Raw genomic sequence first — 13,209 nt, forward strand, 5'->3', positions numbered from 1 at the left:
GAGCAAAAGAAAATCGAATAATATAAATCAATATAGTTAATGTAAAAAACTCCATGTAAGGAAGTTTTGTCTAAGAACGAACAATTGAATGATTTAACCAGTTACTATAGCCCATCTTCAAGGTTAACCAAAGAATCTACTTTCAATTTGCTTTACATTTGTTACATTTGTTTTGTATCCACATTTGAGTTACATCGTTATAAGGAGTAGTTCCTTAACACCAAAAATAATGTCGGTATTTTCCTGTGAAGACTCCTCTGGAATTTCTAGTACTAGCATTATTCCTGTATGGACTTCCTTTTGCTAGCGTAAAAGGGGAAAATATAGATTCACGCCTTAAAACAATTGGTTGAACGACTCCCATCTGAACCTGACCTAATCTACGTGAATACCCTTACCCGTGAATACTAATGGGTTCTTGGAAACCAGTCTTACTTGAGATATTGTATGAGCATTACGTGATTAATGAACAGTTACGAGCAATTATGATTTTGTGTATGTTACAGACCGCAATTCACATTAATCACCAAGTCGCTAATGGATTAGGTTTGAGCTGCAGACCTGGCTTGTGATCTTACCTGACGCTTGAAGCGTTTGCTGGCGCTGCGGCGCAAAGTGTTGCAGTTGCCATTGTTAATGGAATGATCGACCTCCTCGACGGTGGCTGTGCTGGGCGCCATGCAGCGCTTGCTTAGCTCCACCAGCTCCGCCACGGGTTGAACCTGGGTGTGGAAAAACAAAGGATTTTGACAAATGTGACTATGTGGCAAGGATTCGAAAATCTGTGTTACGAACCTCAACGGTGACAGCATCGCCACTGTTGCGTATCATCTCGATGATGATCTCGCGCGATAAGTCGCCCACGGGCGTGCCGTTGACCTTGATCAATCGATCGCCAGGCAAGAGGCCCGTGGCGCCACCTCCTGCACCCGGCTCCGCAAAGATGACGGGCCGGAAAATGGGTGACATCAGTGACTCGGTCCGATCCAAGCAAATGGCCTTGCGCAGACTGAAGCCAAAGTCCTGGCGTGGTGATTTCTGTCGCCTGATTACAAGCTGCCTGGGTGGCGGCAGCTGCACCAGCTGCACTGGTGGCAACGGCAGCTGCACATCCTCAAAGGCATGCACGCGGGCCCAGCGATCGATGCCCTGCGATTCGCCCACGGGACTGAGCGAGAATGGGGGCGTGGCGAACGAGGAGTTTGTGGTATCTGTGAGACTGTCCGCACTCGGCGACGGCGATGTCAGCACATGCAAATGGGCAGCCTGTGTGGGCGTCTGTGGTGCACAATAGCGTGCATTCGCCGGCAGCGTCATGGCGCGCTGCTGTGGGGCATGGTCGCCATCGCTGCGCAGGCTCTCCACGGAGGTGAACGAGGTGCCGTGCTGGCTAGAATTGGAGCCACCGCTGCCGCCGCCACGGTTGCCTTCAAACAGCTGTTCATTTTGCAAGGTGTTGCGCATCAGCATTTCGGGCGTGCCGCCGCCGCCGCTGCTGCCGGTGAAGACAATCTCCTCATGCACGTTGGTCATGTTGCTGCGGGACCCCTTCAAAATGCCGCGCTTGGGCGGCTTTGGCGGCACCGGCGGCAAAAAGCGATTCTGTCAGTATATCAATAATTTATTTAAATATGCTCTGAAAGCTCGAATTCCAATCGATACTCACCTTTAGCCCGCCGGAGAGCAGAGAATGTGTGACCTCGGCGTAGTTCAGATTAATGCCCATGCCAGCCCCATTGGTGGCGCTGCGGCTTTCGATGTGTGTCATCACAGATGCTACAATTTCCTCATTGCCACGATCCTGCTCTGGCTCGCCGTTTCCATTGCCGTTGCCGTTGCCATTGCCATTGCCATTACCACTGGGCGCATCGGCGTTGAGGGCCGCAAAGAAATCCGCACTGTAGTCGGCTGTAATGCCGCTGGGCAGCTTTTCCTTCTCCTTGCGGCGACCGCGTATCTTAAGCGATCGACGCACTTCCTCCAGTCGCAGCAGCTCGTCGGTGCTCATGCTGCCAGTTACGCCACCCCCGCTGACGCCTTTAGCCTCTTTGCGCAGTTTCTTTTCACGCTTGCGACGCTCCTTCTCCTCATCGCCGGCGCTCTTTTTCATGAAGTTAAACATCTTTTTCTGTACGTGTATGTGTGTGTGTGTGTGTGAGAGTCCTTAGAAAGCTAACTGTAAGCACAAGGAAAATACTATAGTACCCTTTTATAGTTGGGCAAAAGGGGAAGACAGAATAAAATAGATTCTTGAAGGTTTAATTAATATCATTAAAATTGTATAAAAGGGCCATCTAGCAAAAAGGCTCTAAGGGAAAGGGAAACAAATGTGTAATTAAAATTTGTCAACAAATTTTCAAAAACTATTAAATAAAGCTATTTTTATAGACATATACCATTATGGCATTGAACAACATTAAATGACAATTGGATTCTCACTCTATCCCGAAGACTACAATTCCGTTAAGAAGTGTAGAACGATTCTCTCTTTCTCAAGAAAGTATGAAAGATTTGAGGTACCTTTTATTAAAATATACTTGCTATTACTATTTGCAAAACTTTTGTTAAATATATAGTGGAAATAAAATGGGCAGTGTACCATTGCATAAAAATCAAATAGTTTTGGTACATTTCCAGCACGTTTGGTATCCCTGGTTTAATGCATATTTTTGATAATCGTTGGCCAGCAGCAAATCAATATATAAAACGTTATGATAATAATAAAAGTTTTATTAATAGGCGAGACTGAATTTTAGTGTTAATATCCAAATTTAACGATTTGATTATTTTTTAGCCCCTGAGCGAAGTGCTCTTCGGCTTTTGGTCCGGTTTTCACTTCCCTGTTTTGAAGAGGGTTGGGGAGTATCGCAAGTTCAAGGGCGTGCCCAACAATTTTGCACATTTTGTTGTCTGCTGCTAATTTGATTTGCCCTGTCCTGCTGTGCGTGCCTTTTTGCAATGCGGTTAGTTTTACATTTTTCTTTTCGTTTTCTTTCGCTGCAAAAGAAACCTTGGGACCAATGCACCCGCACAACCACAATCACAACAGTTAACTGTTTCTTGCTGTCTGCACGTGTGTGCGTGCGTGTGTGTGTAATTGCAAAATCGCGTAAACAATGCGTCAGGCATGCATATTTTCGTTTATCTTGCATTTCGCTTTGGAACCAACGGTGGCTTTTGTCATTGAGACTCGCCCCCATTTGTTATTATTTATTCAATTATGCGCTTTCTTTTTCCATATTGTATACAATTTTTGTTTTGTTTTCACACACACACACACGCTCAAATTTAATACTTAAGGGGCCCGTTGTTATTGCAGTTGTATTTGCGTTTGTATTTGTATTTGTATTTGTGTTTGTATTGATTGCCCCAGACTCGATTGCATTTCACATTTTGCTCTGCTTTAAGCTGATTTATTTTATGCCCAATTGCCTTAGCCTGCGCTTTATTATTTATACAATTTAATTTGTGCTTATTCGGCAAAAACCAATAGACACAGAGTGTGGAATCGGTTAGTGCTACGAGCCAGAAGCAAAAAAGAAAGTTGCCTGCCACTACCGAAGTCAATAACACCTTTGTTTTTGCAGTTTTCTGTCTCTTTTGATAAGCTAGGCACACACACAGACACAGACGGTAATGTTTTGTCATGAATAAACTTCTCGCGGCCAGTGACTTCATTTTTATGAATGCCACTAGAATTGTAGGCTTTACCTTTTTGCTATTTATTTAATGCGCACAATTGCGCGCTTGGCATAAGCAAATGCCTTCAATTTAAATTCTAATAATTACAAAATTTCACCGTACCGACGACCACCGATCGGCCAGTGTGTACACAACTGCTGGGTAGAGGTGGGAGTCAATCGGTAAAATAATATATCGATAGCAACAACAGCAATATCGATGACAATGTTAGTGTGTACACAACAGCAAATTATCAATGTGCCAATTTATTTTATTTAAAAATTGTACAGTAGTGTTGCGAAACGCAGGTTTATTAACCTAAAGATCAGATTCCACTATCCTAATGATATATAGATTACACGCCATAGATAACAATTAAATTGCTTTATTACGAATCACCGCCGATTTAGATTTGGATTTCATACATTCCCATGCACAGCGATGGGTTTCAAACACAAATTAGAAATTAGTTACTAATTAACTGGTGTTTGTATATGAAGTATTATGTTAATTTGGGCTCGCTATCAAAACTGGCAGACAGCTTTTCCGACGAATCTCTAGCCTCGGTTGTATAATAAGATTTGCGCACAGGGACCGTTTCCGGAGTAGGTATAGCCTCTCCGGTGGTATCGAATAGTGCTTTGGAACTGTTGAATTTCTGCTTGGCCATCTGATAGTCGCCAGAATCAAAGAACTTGGGTTTCTTTTGCAAACGCTTCTCGAGGAATGATGAATGGCCACCCGGCACATGTATATTATTTGGATATTTGCAGTTCAGTTTATCCTCCTCGATTTTCTCCAAACGACGATAATTATTTGTCTCTTTAGATGTGCAATTCAATGGCGTCTTAGCCGCGCTTTCGTTATTCATAGTGAAATCCATGCTTTTCTGTAATAAAAAGAAATATTGTAACACCAATATGACTTCAAAATTGATTTGACAGAATATACTTAGTTGCTTGTTAGAATAAAAACAGTTAATCCAATGTGATATCAAAAATGTTGTGTTTCAACATTGTTGAAGGCTTGTTGTGGCAATATAAAATTGTGAATAAAATTGATTGTCATCCCATCATAATGAATGCTTAACTGTTGCAATGAGTCATATCGGCCGACCACCATCGTTTTCGACCGACCACCACATATACAGAGTTCGTCTATCGCAAGCCTTAAAAAAGTGAAGCGTAAAAACCAAACGGTACATCTACATGGAAAAATTGTGTGAGTGCGTGTGTTTATGAAAAAATATTTTTTCAACATATGAATATATTATGCGCACCAGGAGAAAAGTAAACTTTCGATCAGTTCAACAATTGTGTGGCGAATCCGTATTTAACTGTGTGTGGCCTGGTGTCTGCAACACACATACTCAAGCACTCACAACACACTCACTCTTAACACAACAGAAACAAAAACAACATACGTGAGTTGTCGCTGCCGTCACCGTCACCATTCAGCAGAGTGTGCCTTTTACATTTGCGAAGTAAAAATCAAAAGCAAAAGTCGGTTCTTTTGCACGAATAGGTGGGTTCCAAATTTTCAGTAGCCTGCAAAATGCAAGTGTTTTATGCCAAATTCCAATAAACAGCCGTGGCCTTTGTTATTGTTGCTCGCTTGCTCGCTTACAGATTCGTCGTCGTTGCGTCGTCGTTGTTGCGGTCGCCGTCAACGTCGACGTCGTTGTCTGCCCCCGATGGTAATCTATCTCTGTGTGGCTGTATGTTTGCGTGCATGTATATTCACGTATATAGGTATATGTATGCGTGCGTGCGTGTTCGTATGTATGTGCATTTGATAACTGTATTAGTGTCTAGACATGTTGCTGACAAGGCTGCAAATTCAAAACTTTTGCTTGCGGTTCGGTTCGCCGGTTCGAATCAATGTTTCGGCTCTTGCGCAGCCTTGTTCTCTTGTTCTTAAAAGCTTGTTGGTCTTACAACAATATTAAAAGTCAATCAAAACTGGCGGAAAAAACTCTCTGACATTAAGTCGTTAACATGCATGCAAGTATGCAAAATCAATGCGTATATATATTGTGTGTGTGCGTGTGTGTGTGTCGTGTGTATGTGAATGTACTTGTGTTGGTTCACTTTGAGGACTGAATCCCTTTCGAGCTGGCATGCAGCCTTTTGCTGTTGCTGTTGATCACTTGATGCGCCGACCTACACAAACATACATACATATATGTATATATGCATGTATACATATATATTAAAACACACTCGTACAGAGAGCCCAACATTTAGTGTGTACATATTGTCTGTCGAGACATAAATGCGTCTTGCTCGCCAACCTCCCTTGGTCCGCCTACACGCTTTCCTATATCCACGGCCTCGCACTTTGCAATGCAGACAGACATCAGTATATGTATATGCATACGTGTGCAACTGTGTTTGTATTTTGTCGATTTTATTTTATGTACATTTGTTTACAGTTTTAGATAGCGAAATTTGTACAGCCGGCAGCGGTCGCCACGGCACGGCGTTGACATTTTCGCAAATTGCAAATGAATATGTTTTTTTTTCAGTTGCGATCATTGCCGCACTCTCTGACACACACATGCACACGTGCCCCTCGCACCTTTATCGCTCGCTGCGATCTCAACTAGCGGGCCACACAAGAGTCAGCAAGCGAGACATGCAAGCATGTAGAATCATACATACACTTGCCCATATGCATGCATGCATACACATATGCACATACATATATGCATGTATGTACATATGTATGTGTGTATGCGTGTAAGTTCATGAACAGCCGCGTTCCGTCGACTTGTTTTGATTTAATTTCGCGGTAAATGCAATCGCGAAAAATTTGCTCATATCGCAACGGCCCGCTCTGCGCTTTGCGGGGAATTTTGTTTGAAGCTAAAACAGCAAAAGAAACAACAATAACAACACGACTGCAGCAACAACAATTGCGACAGCCGCGATGCCAATATGCTGGCGCCTCTACATGTGGGGCGCGCTATGACTAAGTGAAAGAGAGAGACCCCAGGGAGGCCGCCGTCGCCGTTTCAGCCCTTCGGCGAACGGAAATGCCGTAAATGCCCAGTTTTATTTTTTTGAACGATCGATCCTATTTTCAACAGTTCTGCAGCTGCTTCTGCTTCTGCTTCTGCAGCTGCTGACGCAAGCGCCTACAACAATAACAATAACAACAACAAAAACGACAACAACAACAAAGGGCTTTGCAATTTGCCATAAACACGCCAAAAGACAATAACAAAATACCCATATGCATATGTGTGTATGTGCATATTAGAGATGGGTGTCTGTCGAGGGCTTTGCGTGACACGAAAGATAATATAATTTCCCATTAAGCAGATTCAATAATCTCTAGAAATTATGCTATGCACTTTAGTATACCATAATTGTTCGTTATAAATATCGTTTGTTTTTGTAGAATAATTTGACTGCAATTTTCAGTTTTTGCAAATTAGATTACCGCTAGAACCGACACCTGCGACTAATTTAGTTTCTTGTCGGTAACTAGCTTTCTGGGAATTTCTTTTTTAATGCAAATAACAATAAGCGTTATACCGAGTCACGCGCCCATCTCTAGAATCTACATAGATACATATATGTACCTGTAAAAATTTGCATTATGCACTCGCTAAAATGCTAAGAAACCGTTTTTTTTTATTTATTTTTTTGTTTCAATTATTTTTATTTCTGTTTTTCAACAAGTGCCCTCATTGTAGACTCGGACTGGGGTGTGCGGACTTTGTTTTCTTGGTGCACACGGAACTGGGAACAGCCTCAACACGAATTACCTACCATTTGCGCTGCAGAGGAGATCGACTGTGGTTGCCAGCGCCGCAACAAGATCTGCCTCAATTACGCCTACGCCAACGTTAATGCCCACTGGCAGTCGTTTGGGCTTAAATTTTAATAACAGCAGTAGCAGCAACAACAACAATTATTACAACGCCACGCAACTGAGCGACGCACTGTTAAACAACGACGTGACTGGAGTGCCGCATTCAATAGCGACGGCAACAGAAGCCATCATGTCCTTGACAGCGACTGGCACATCGCCCACCAGCCCCATTGAGCCCTTTGTGGCGGCTCGCCCACAGACCGTCAAGGAGGGTTGGCTCATGAAGCGCGGCGAGCACATCAAGACCTGGCGCCAACGTTACTTTGTGCTACGCTCTGATGGTGCTCTCATGGGCTATCGCAGCAGGCCGGCGGATAACACGCAGTCGGATCAGCTGCTCAATAACTTTACCGTACGCGGCTGCCAGATAATGGCCGTGGATCGGCCAAAGCCCTTCACATTCATTATACGCGGACTGCAGTGGACGACGGTGATTGAGCGCACATTTGCCGTCGATACAGAAGTTGAACGCCAGGCCTGGACCGAGGCCATACGAAACGTGGCCAGCAGACTGTCTGAAATGGGCGAAACGGCCATGTCGCCTTCATCCCAAACAGATATGGGCGATGTGGACATGGCCGGCATCGCTGAGGTTGAACTATCCGAACAGTTCTCCGTTCAGGGCACCACGCGCAACAGCAGCGGCGTCAAGAAAGTGGTACGTAATCGGAAATTTATAGATCCCTTTGTTCGCATACTTGTATTAACTGCTGATCTCTTATTTTTCAATAGACCCTTGAGAACTTTGAGTTCCTCAAGGTGCTCGGCAAGGGCACATTCGGAAAAGTGATCCTGTGCCGCGAGAAAGCCACTGCCAAATTGTACGCTATCAAAATTCTCAAAAAGGAGGTCATCATTCAAAAGGATGAGGTCGCACACACATTAACCGAAAGTCGTGTGCTCAAGTCAACAAATCATCCGTTTCTGATTGTAAGTGAATTTTATTCTATCACACTTAAAATTGCTTGAAAACCCAAGAGCGAAATCGGAAGTCTCACTCAGGGGAATTCCCCGTTGACTTTTGTTTACCTCATATTGTTTGGACACTTAAAAATCACATATGACTTAACTGTTTCTTATGAAAGCAAAGATAAGGCGCAAGCTGATGAAAAGGTTAGCTAGCAAAAAATATTCAAACCTGAATTTTTTATATATTATATGTACGTATACATACAAGTATGTTCATACCGGTATAGAGTATATGTATGTTAATCCTAATGGGAAAAATATTAAAATTCCCAGACCAAAACAAAGTCAAGTTGAAAATTAATATACAAAATAAATATGTGGTATAAAAAGTATTATAAGGCTTAAAACAAATATTAACAAAAATAATACCAAAAATATCTGGTTTTATATCACATTGAACTACTTAAATCATGAAGCTGAAATATAGCATTATCATCGCTTAGCATCATATAGCATTAAGCCCAAGCGATCGATCTGTGTATTATTCATTTTCAAAGGGATTTTCACGTTTTCGTAATTGTAGTATCGCGAATATTATTTTAATCGATTGAAAATACCTATTGAAAACCCACTATACTCTTATTCTTCTTTCGCAGTCTCTGAAATATTCATTTCAAACCAACGATCGTCTCTGTTTTGTCATGCAATATGTGAATGGCGGGGAGCTGTTCTGGCATTTGAGTCATGAGCGCATATTCACCGAGGAGCGCACACGATTTTATGGAGCAGAAATAATATCGGCGCTGGGCTACTTGCATTCACAGGGCATCATTTATCGTGACTTAAAGCTGGAGAATCTTTTGCTGGACAAGGATGGTCACATAAAGGTAGCCGACTTCGGGCTGTGCAAGGAGGACATCACCTACGGTCGTACAACGAAAACGTTTTGTGGCACACCGGAATATTTAGCGCCTGAAGTATTAGATGATAATGATTATGGACGCGCGGTGGATTGGTGGGGCACCGGTGTCGTTATGTATGAGATGGTGAGAAAGAGAACACATTACAAATCATACTAAATACTAATTTATGTGTGCATATATATATTCTATCTATACTATACAGATCTGTGGCCGCCTACCTTTTTATAATCGCGATCACGATGTGCTCTTCACGCTCATATTGGTAGAGGATGTGAAATTTCCACGCAATATAACTGATGAAGCAAAAAGTCTGTTATCTGGTCTTTTGGCCAAGGATCCCAGAAATCGCTTGGGCGGCGGTCAGGATGATGTTAAGGAAATACAAGCGCATCCATTTTTTGCGAGTATTAATTGGACAGATCTGGTGCAGAAGAAGGTACAGCAAATAACAAAATACTTTTACAAAAAACTTAACGAATATAAATTAACTTTTCACAGATAACGCCGCCTTTCAAGCCTCAGGTCACATCAGATACAGACACACGATATTTTGACGAAGAGTTTACTGGCGAAAGCGTTGAATTAACGCCGCCAGATCCCACGGGTCCATTAGGCTCCATAGCCGAAGAGCCGCTCTTCCCGCAGGTAATTTTACGCTTTGTATAAATCTGGTTTCGATACGGAATTAAATCCTTTTTGAATTTACAGTTCAGCTATCAAGGAGACATGGCCTCAACGTTGGGCACCTCGTCGCACATAAGTACTTCCACAAGTCTCACATCAATGCAATAGAACAAGTTTACAAGCACACACACCCAAACCCACATGCATGCATAAAATAAACACATCTAGTTCTGCTTCATCACCTATGCCCATAATATATAAATATATATAAATGGGAAAATCGCGAGCGAAACAGATATAAATTACTACCGCTAAGTTTATACACCAATAATAATAATAATAATAATAATAATAATAATAATAATTTGAATGATAGTAACTTATTTTTCTTAACTTCAACAACAACAGCTGCAAAAACAAGAGCAACGCGCAATTGCAAAACATATAGCGAAGATAAGAGAACGTTTAACGCGGTGTATAAAGAAACAAAAAAATATAGTTTACTACATATGATAATACATATATACCTATATATACATTTAAATAATACATTTTAAGCGTAACGTTTAAAGTGATTAGTTAATTTTTAAATGCAAGTAAAACATTTAAACAACTACACACACACACACACACACACACACACACACACACACACACACACACACACACACACACACACACACGCACACACACACACACATACACACACGCACACACACACACACACAGACGCACACACACACACACACAGCCCACTTATACACTTAAAAACCTATCCAAAATACACCCTTATATAACTGAAGCAACAAATCGAAATACACAAACACACACACACAAACCCACACACACAACAAACACAAACACACAAACAAACACTGAACATACAATATACGCATTATTTATACTCCAAAGAAGCAAAAAACAAAAAAATTACGAGTTATATATAATGAAAAGTTGCCTCTGATTCACGAACAGAACACAACAACAACTAATAGTAACGCATGAAAACCGTTAAACCATATGTCAACTGCATGAGCGCCAATAAAATTTAAGAAAATAATTTTAAAAAAAACCAAGAAATTTATATATGGCATATGCTTTTTATACACGAATATTTGTACATATTTATATACTTTTTACCAAAATGCAAAAAAAAAAAATGATTACAAAAATTTCCATTTTTGAATTTGAAAAAAAAAATTAAAAACTATAACACCTAAAAATGTTTGTCATTTAAGTTTCGGCTTTGCAGAGTTAATAAAACAAAAAAACCATTAAGCTTGTAATGTTCTGAATACCTATCAGATCAGGCAACTACACACACAAAAAAATATTTAAATTGAAGATTTACAAAAAGTAAAAAAAAAATGATATTTTTATAAAAAGATTAAAAATGTAAATAAAAACTATAATAAAATAAATAATGTTCGGGCATTTCAACTAAATACAATACAATATAAAAACTTATCAATTAAAATAAAACAAAGAAAAGTCAAACATATTTTCTTAAATAAAATCAAAATACGAAAGCGGCTTGCAACTAAACTAAATATAAAATGCCAAAGAATCGGCAAAGTGAATAAAACTCATTAAAAAAACAGGCACCAGTCTGAACAGCTGGACAGGTGAGTTAGAGTTTAGCATATAAAATGTATAATGATAAAAAGTCCAGTAGTCGATTAACAGATGAGGCAAACCGAAAGCTTGCCTAGAGTTGCGTGTAGGCATACCATAGGTCCTGACTTGGACTTAATATACACTAGGAAGACTTAATATACACTATTTATACACTTCAATTCATGAAACGATGTTATGCAGAGGGCTTCAATCTCTCACTGCTTAACGCGGCAATGTGTGTTGATTGAGGAACACAGTTTACAAAATTGTTCAAACTCAGAATTGAGGATAGAGCGCTTCGTTTAATACTGGATACATCAGAAATATAGCTAGGCAAATATCAAAATAGAGATCCATGTATTTTTTATTATTGATCGAACATGCTGCGCATAGGGAAACTCACATAAGCAAAGCTTATTATAACGACTTCACAACGATTTCTACTATGCAAATTTTGTAGGTACAATACTTAGTTTGAGTTAAGAAGCATTTCGTATTATATATAATTATATTTCCGTTGACTCATGCAAATAACTGAAAATTCAAATAGCTGACCAAACAATCAACAGAAATCTGCCAATGCCTTTGAAACGGCAAGCTTTTATAATAACTAATCAAAACAATGGGAAAATTAAATAAAAAACAACCACATTATTATATACATATAACCACGTAGTGAAACAAAGATTGAGATATGTAGCTGCATCCTAGACAATTAGCTATTGGGGCATAATTATATCAGCCATCCCCCATTCAAATGCATCATCACCCTCTGTTCGGCTTAGATCCCTCATTGGGGGCACTTAAATATTCTGATGAAGCTCACGGTGCCCACTATCAAAGCATTTCCCCTTGCCAGCCCCACAAAGATAATAAAATAAATTGTTTGTTGCTTTTGATGAGTTGTTTGTACAATAATTTTGATTTTAGACTTTTATACTTGTATACTGCTAACTACGATGTGTTCTAAAAAAAAGTTGGTTTAAAACTTGACTAAATTTCGTGTCAGACCGAAGATAAAGTCGAGCAACCTAATTTTTTTTTATTGTAAAAACCAAATAAGAAACGAAATAATGAAAAACGAAAAAACCTTAAAATTGATTAGCTGTAATTTTTGATAAGCGAAATTTGCAATGTAATTTCGTACAGTTTTAATAATTACCTTAAGCTGATTTATAAAGTAAAAAATACAATATTAAAATGATAAAATATCTATTTGTAAAACAAGATCAACAACTGAACAGGAACCTGTAGATAATATACGATCTACATAATTATGATATGAATAATTAATACGCGCTTACGCATACATATGCATATGCATACATAATAATAATATATATATACATATACACACACACACACACACATAGATTTATGCATATACCATATACATGTGTATGTACATAAGTTACCATGTGAAAAACAATTATAATTAAAATACATAAATAAAATTTACATACAATAGATATTTGATATAAAAAAAAAACAAATGATTGAGGCACGTTTCTTTGTTTTTATGGGCGAGCATTTGCAATGTCTGTACAGATATGTACTAAACGATTTCCCGCCC

General features: G+C 39.9%; 3 protein-coding genes across 10 annotated transcripts in view; 1 reads left to right on the top strand and 2 right to left on the bottom strand.

Annotated features, from left to right (window-relative positions):
- LOC115770750 (unconventional myosin-XVIIIa) overlaps positions 1–3,780 on the bottom strand; it is a 38,551-nt gene extending 34,771 nt beyond the window's left edge. For 3 of the 6 annotated variants that reach the window (XM_030716159.1, XM_030716161.1, XM_030716160.1), the window contains exons 1-4: positions 3,712–3,780; positions 1,667–2,176; positions 796–1,602; positions 579–722 (exon numbers count right to left, since the gene is read on the bottom strand). In XM_030716159.1, coding sequence (XP_030572019.1) covers positions 579–722; positions 796–1,602; positions 1,667–2,122 — 1,407 coding nt within the window. In that variant the 5' untranslated portion in view covers positions 2,123–2,176; positions 3,712–3,780. The remainder of the gene's footprint in view (positions 1–578; positions 723–795; positions 1,603–1,666; positions 2,177–3,711) is intronic. The other 3 variants (XR_004018894.1, XM_030716156.1, XM_030716155.1) reach the window with 2 other exon arrangements.
- Positions 3,781–4,045: 265 nt separating this feature from the next.
- LOC115770728 (cAMP-regulated phosphoprotein 19-like) lies at positions 4,046–4,715 on the bottom strand. The gene is made up of 2 exons (XM_030716130.1): positions 4,633–4,715; positions 4,046–4,570 (listed from the first exon to the last, which is right to left on the bottom strand). Exon 2 carries the CDS (start codon positions 4,562–4,564, stop codon positions 4,184–4,186), a length of 381 nt encoding a protein of 126 aa, XP_030571990.1. The 5' UTR covers positions 4,565–4,570; positions 4,633–4,715; the 3' UTR covers positions 4,046–4,183.
- Positions 4,716–4,845: 130 nt separating this feature from the next.
- On the top strand, positions 4,846–10,648 carry LOC115770727 (RAC serine/threonine-protein kinase). 3 transcript variants are annotated; one of them, XM_030716129.1, is made up of 7 exons: positions 4,846–4,902; positions 7,371–8,221; positions 8,296–8,493; positions 9,129–9,518; positions 9,598–9,831; positions 9,894–10,040; positions 10,104–10,648. In XM_030716129.1, exons 2-7 carry the CDS (start codon positions 7,541–7,543, stop codon positions 10,185–10,187), a joined length of 1,734 nt encoding a protein of 577 aa, XP_030571989.1. In that variant the 5' UTR covers positions 4,846–4,902; positions 7,371–7,540; the 3' UTR covers positions 10,188–10,648. The 3 variants fall into 3 exon arrangements, with proteins under 3 accessions (XP_030571989.1, XP_030571987.1, XP_030571988.1); XM_030716127.1 differs by lacking the exon at positions 4,846–4,902 and adding an exon at positions 5,126–5,205; XM_030716128.1 differs by lacking the exon at positions 4,846–4,902 and adding an exon at positions 5,134–5,205 and having other exon boundaries at positions 7,385–8,221.
- Positions 10,649–13,209: the final 2,561 nt, after the last annotated feature.

The sequence above is a fragment of the Drosophila novamexicana genome, unplaced genomic scaffold (assembly GCF_003285875.2).
Source record: "Drosophila novamexicana strain 15010-1031.04,08,12 unplaced genomic scaffold, DnovRS2.1 tig00004560-arrow-pilon, whole genome shotgun sequence".
Taxonomy (NCBI): domain Eukaryota; kingdom Metazoa; phylum Arthropoda; class Insecta; order Diptera; family Drosophilidae; genus Drosophila; species Drosophila novamexicana.

Excerpts from the sequence above, each read along its gene's own strand:
- LOC115770728 (XM_030716130.1), bottom strand. The coding sequence starts at position 4,564 with ATGGATTTCACTATGAATAACGAAAGCGCGGCTAAGACGCCATTGAAT.
- LOC115770727 (XM_030716129.1), top strand. The coding sequence starts at position 7,541 with ATGCCCACTGGCAGTCGTTTGGGCTTAAATTTTAATAACAGCAGTAGC. Across the intron at positions 8,222-8,295 it reads GCAGCGGCGTCAAGAAAGTG|ACCCTTGAGAACTTTGAGTT; the intron begins GTACGTAATCGG and ends ATTTTTCAATAG. Across the intron at positions 8,494-9,128 it reads CAAATCATCCGTTTCTGATT|TCTCTGAAATATTCATTTCA; the intron begins GTAAGTGAATTT and ends CTTCTTTCGCAG.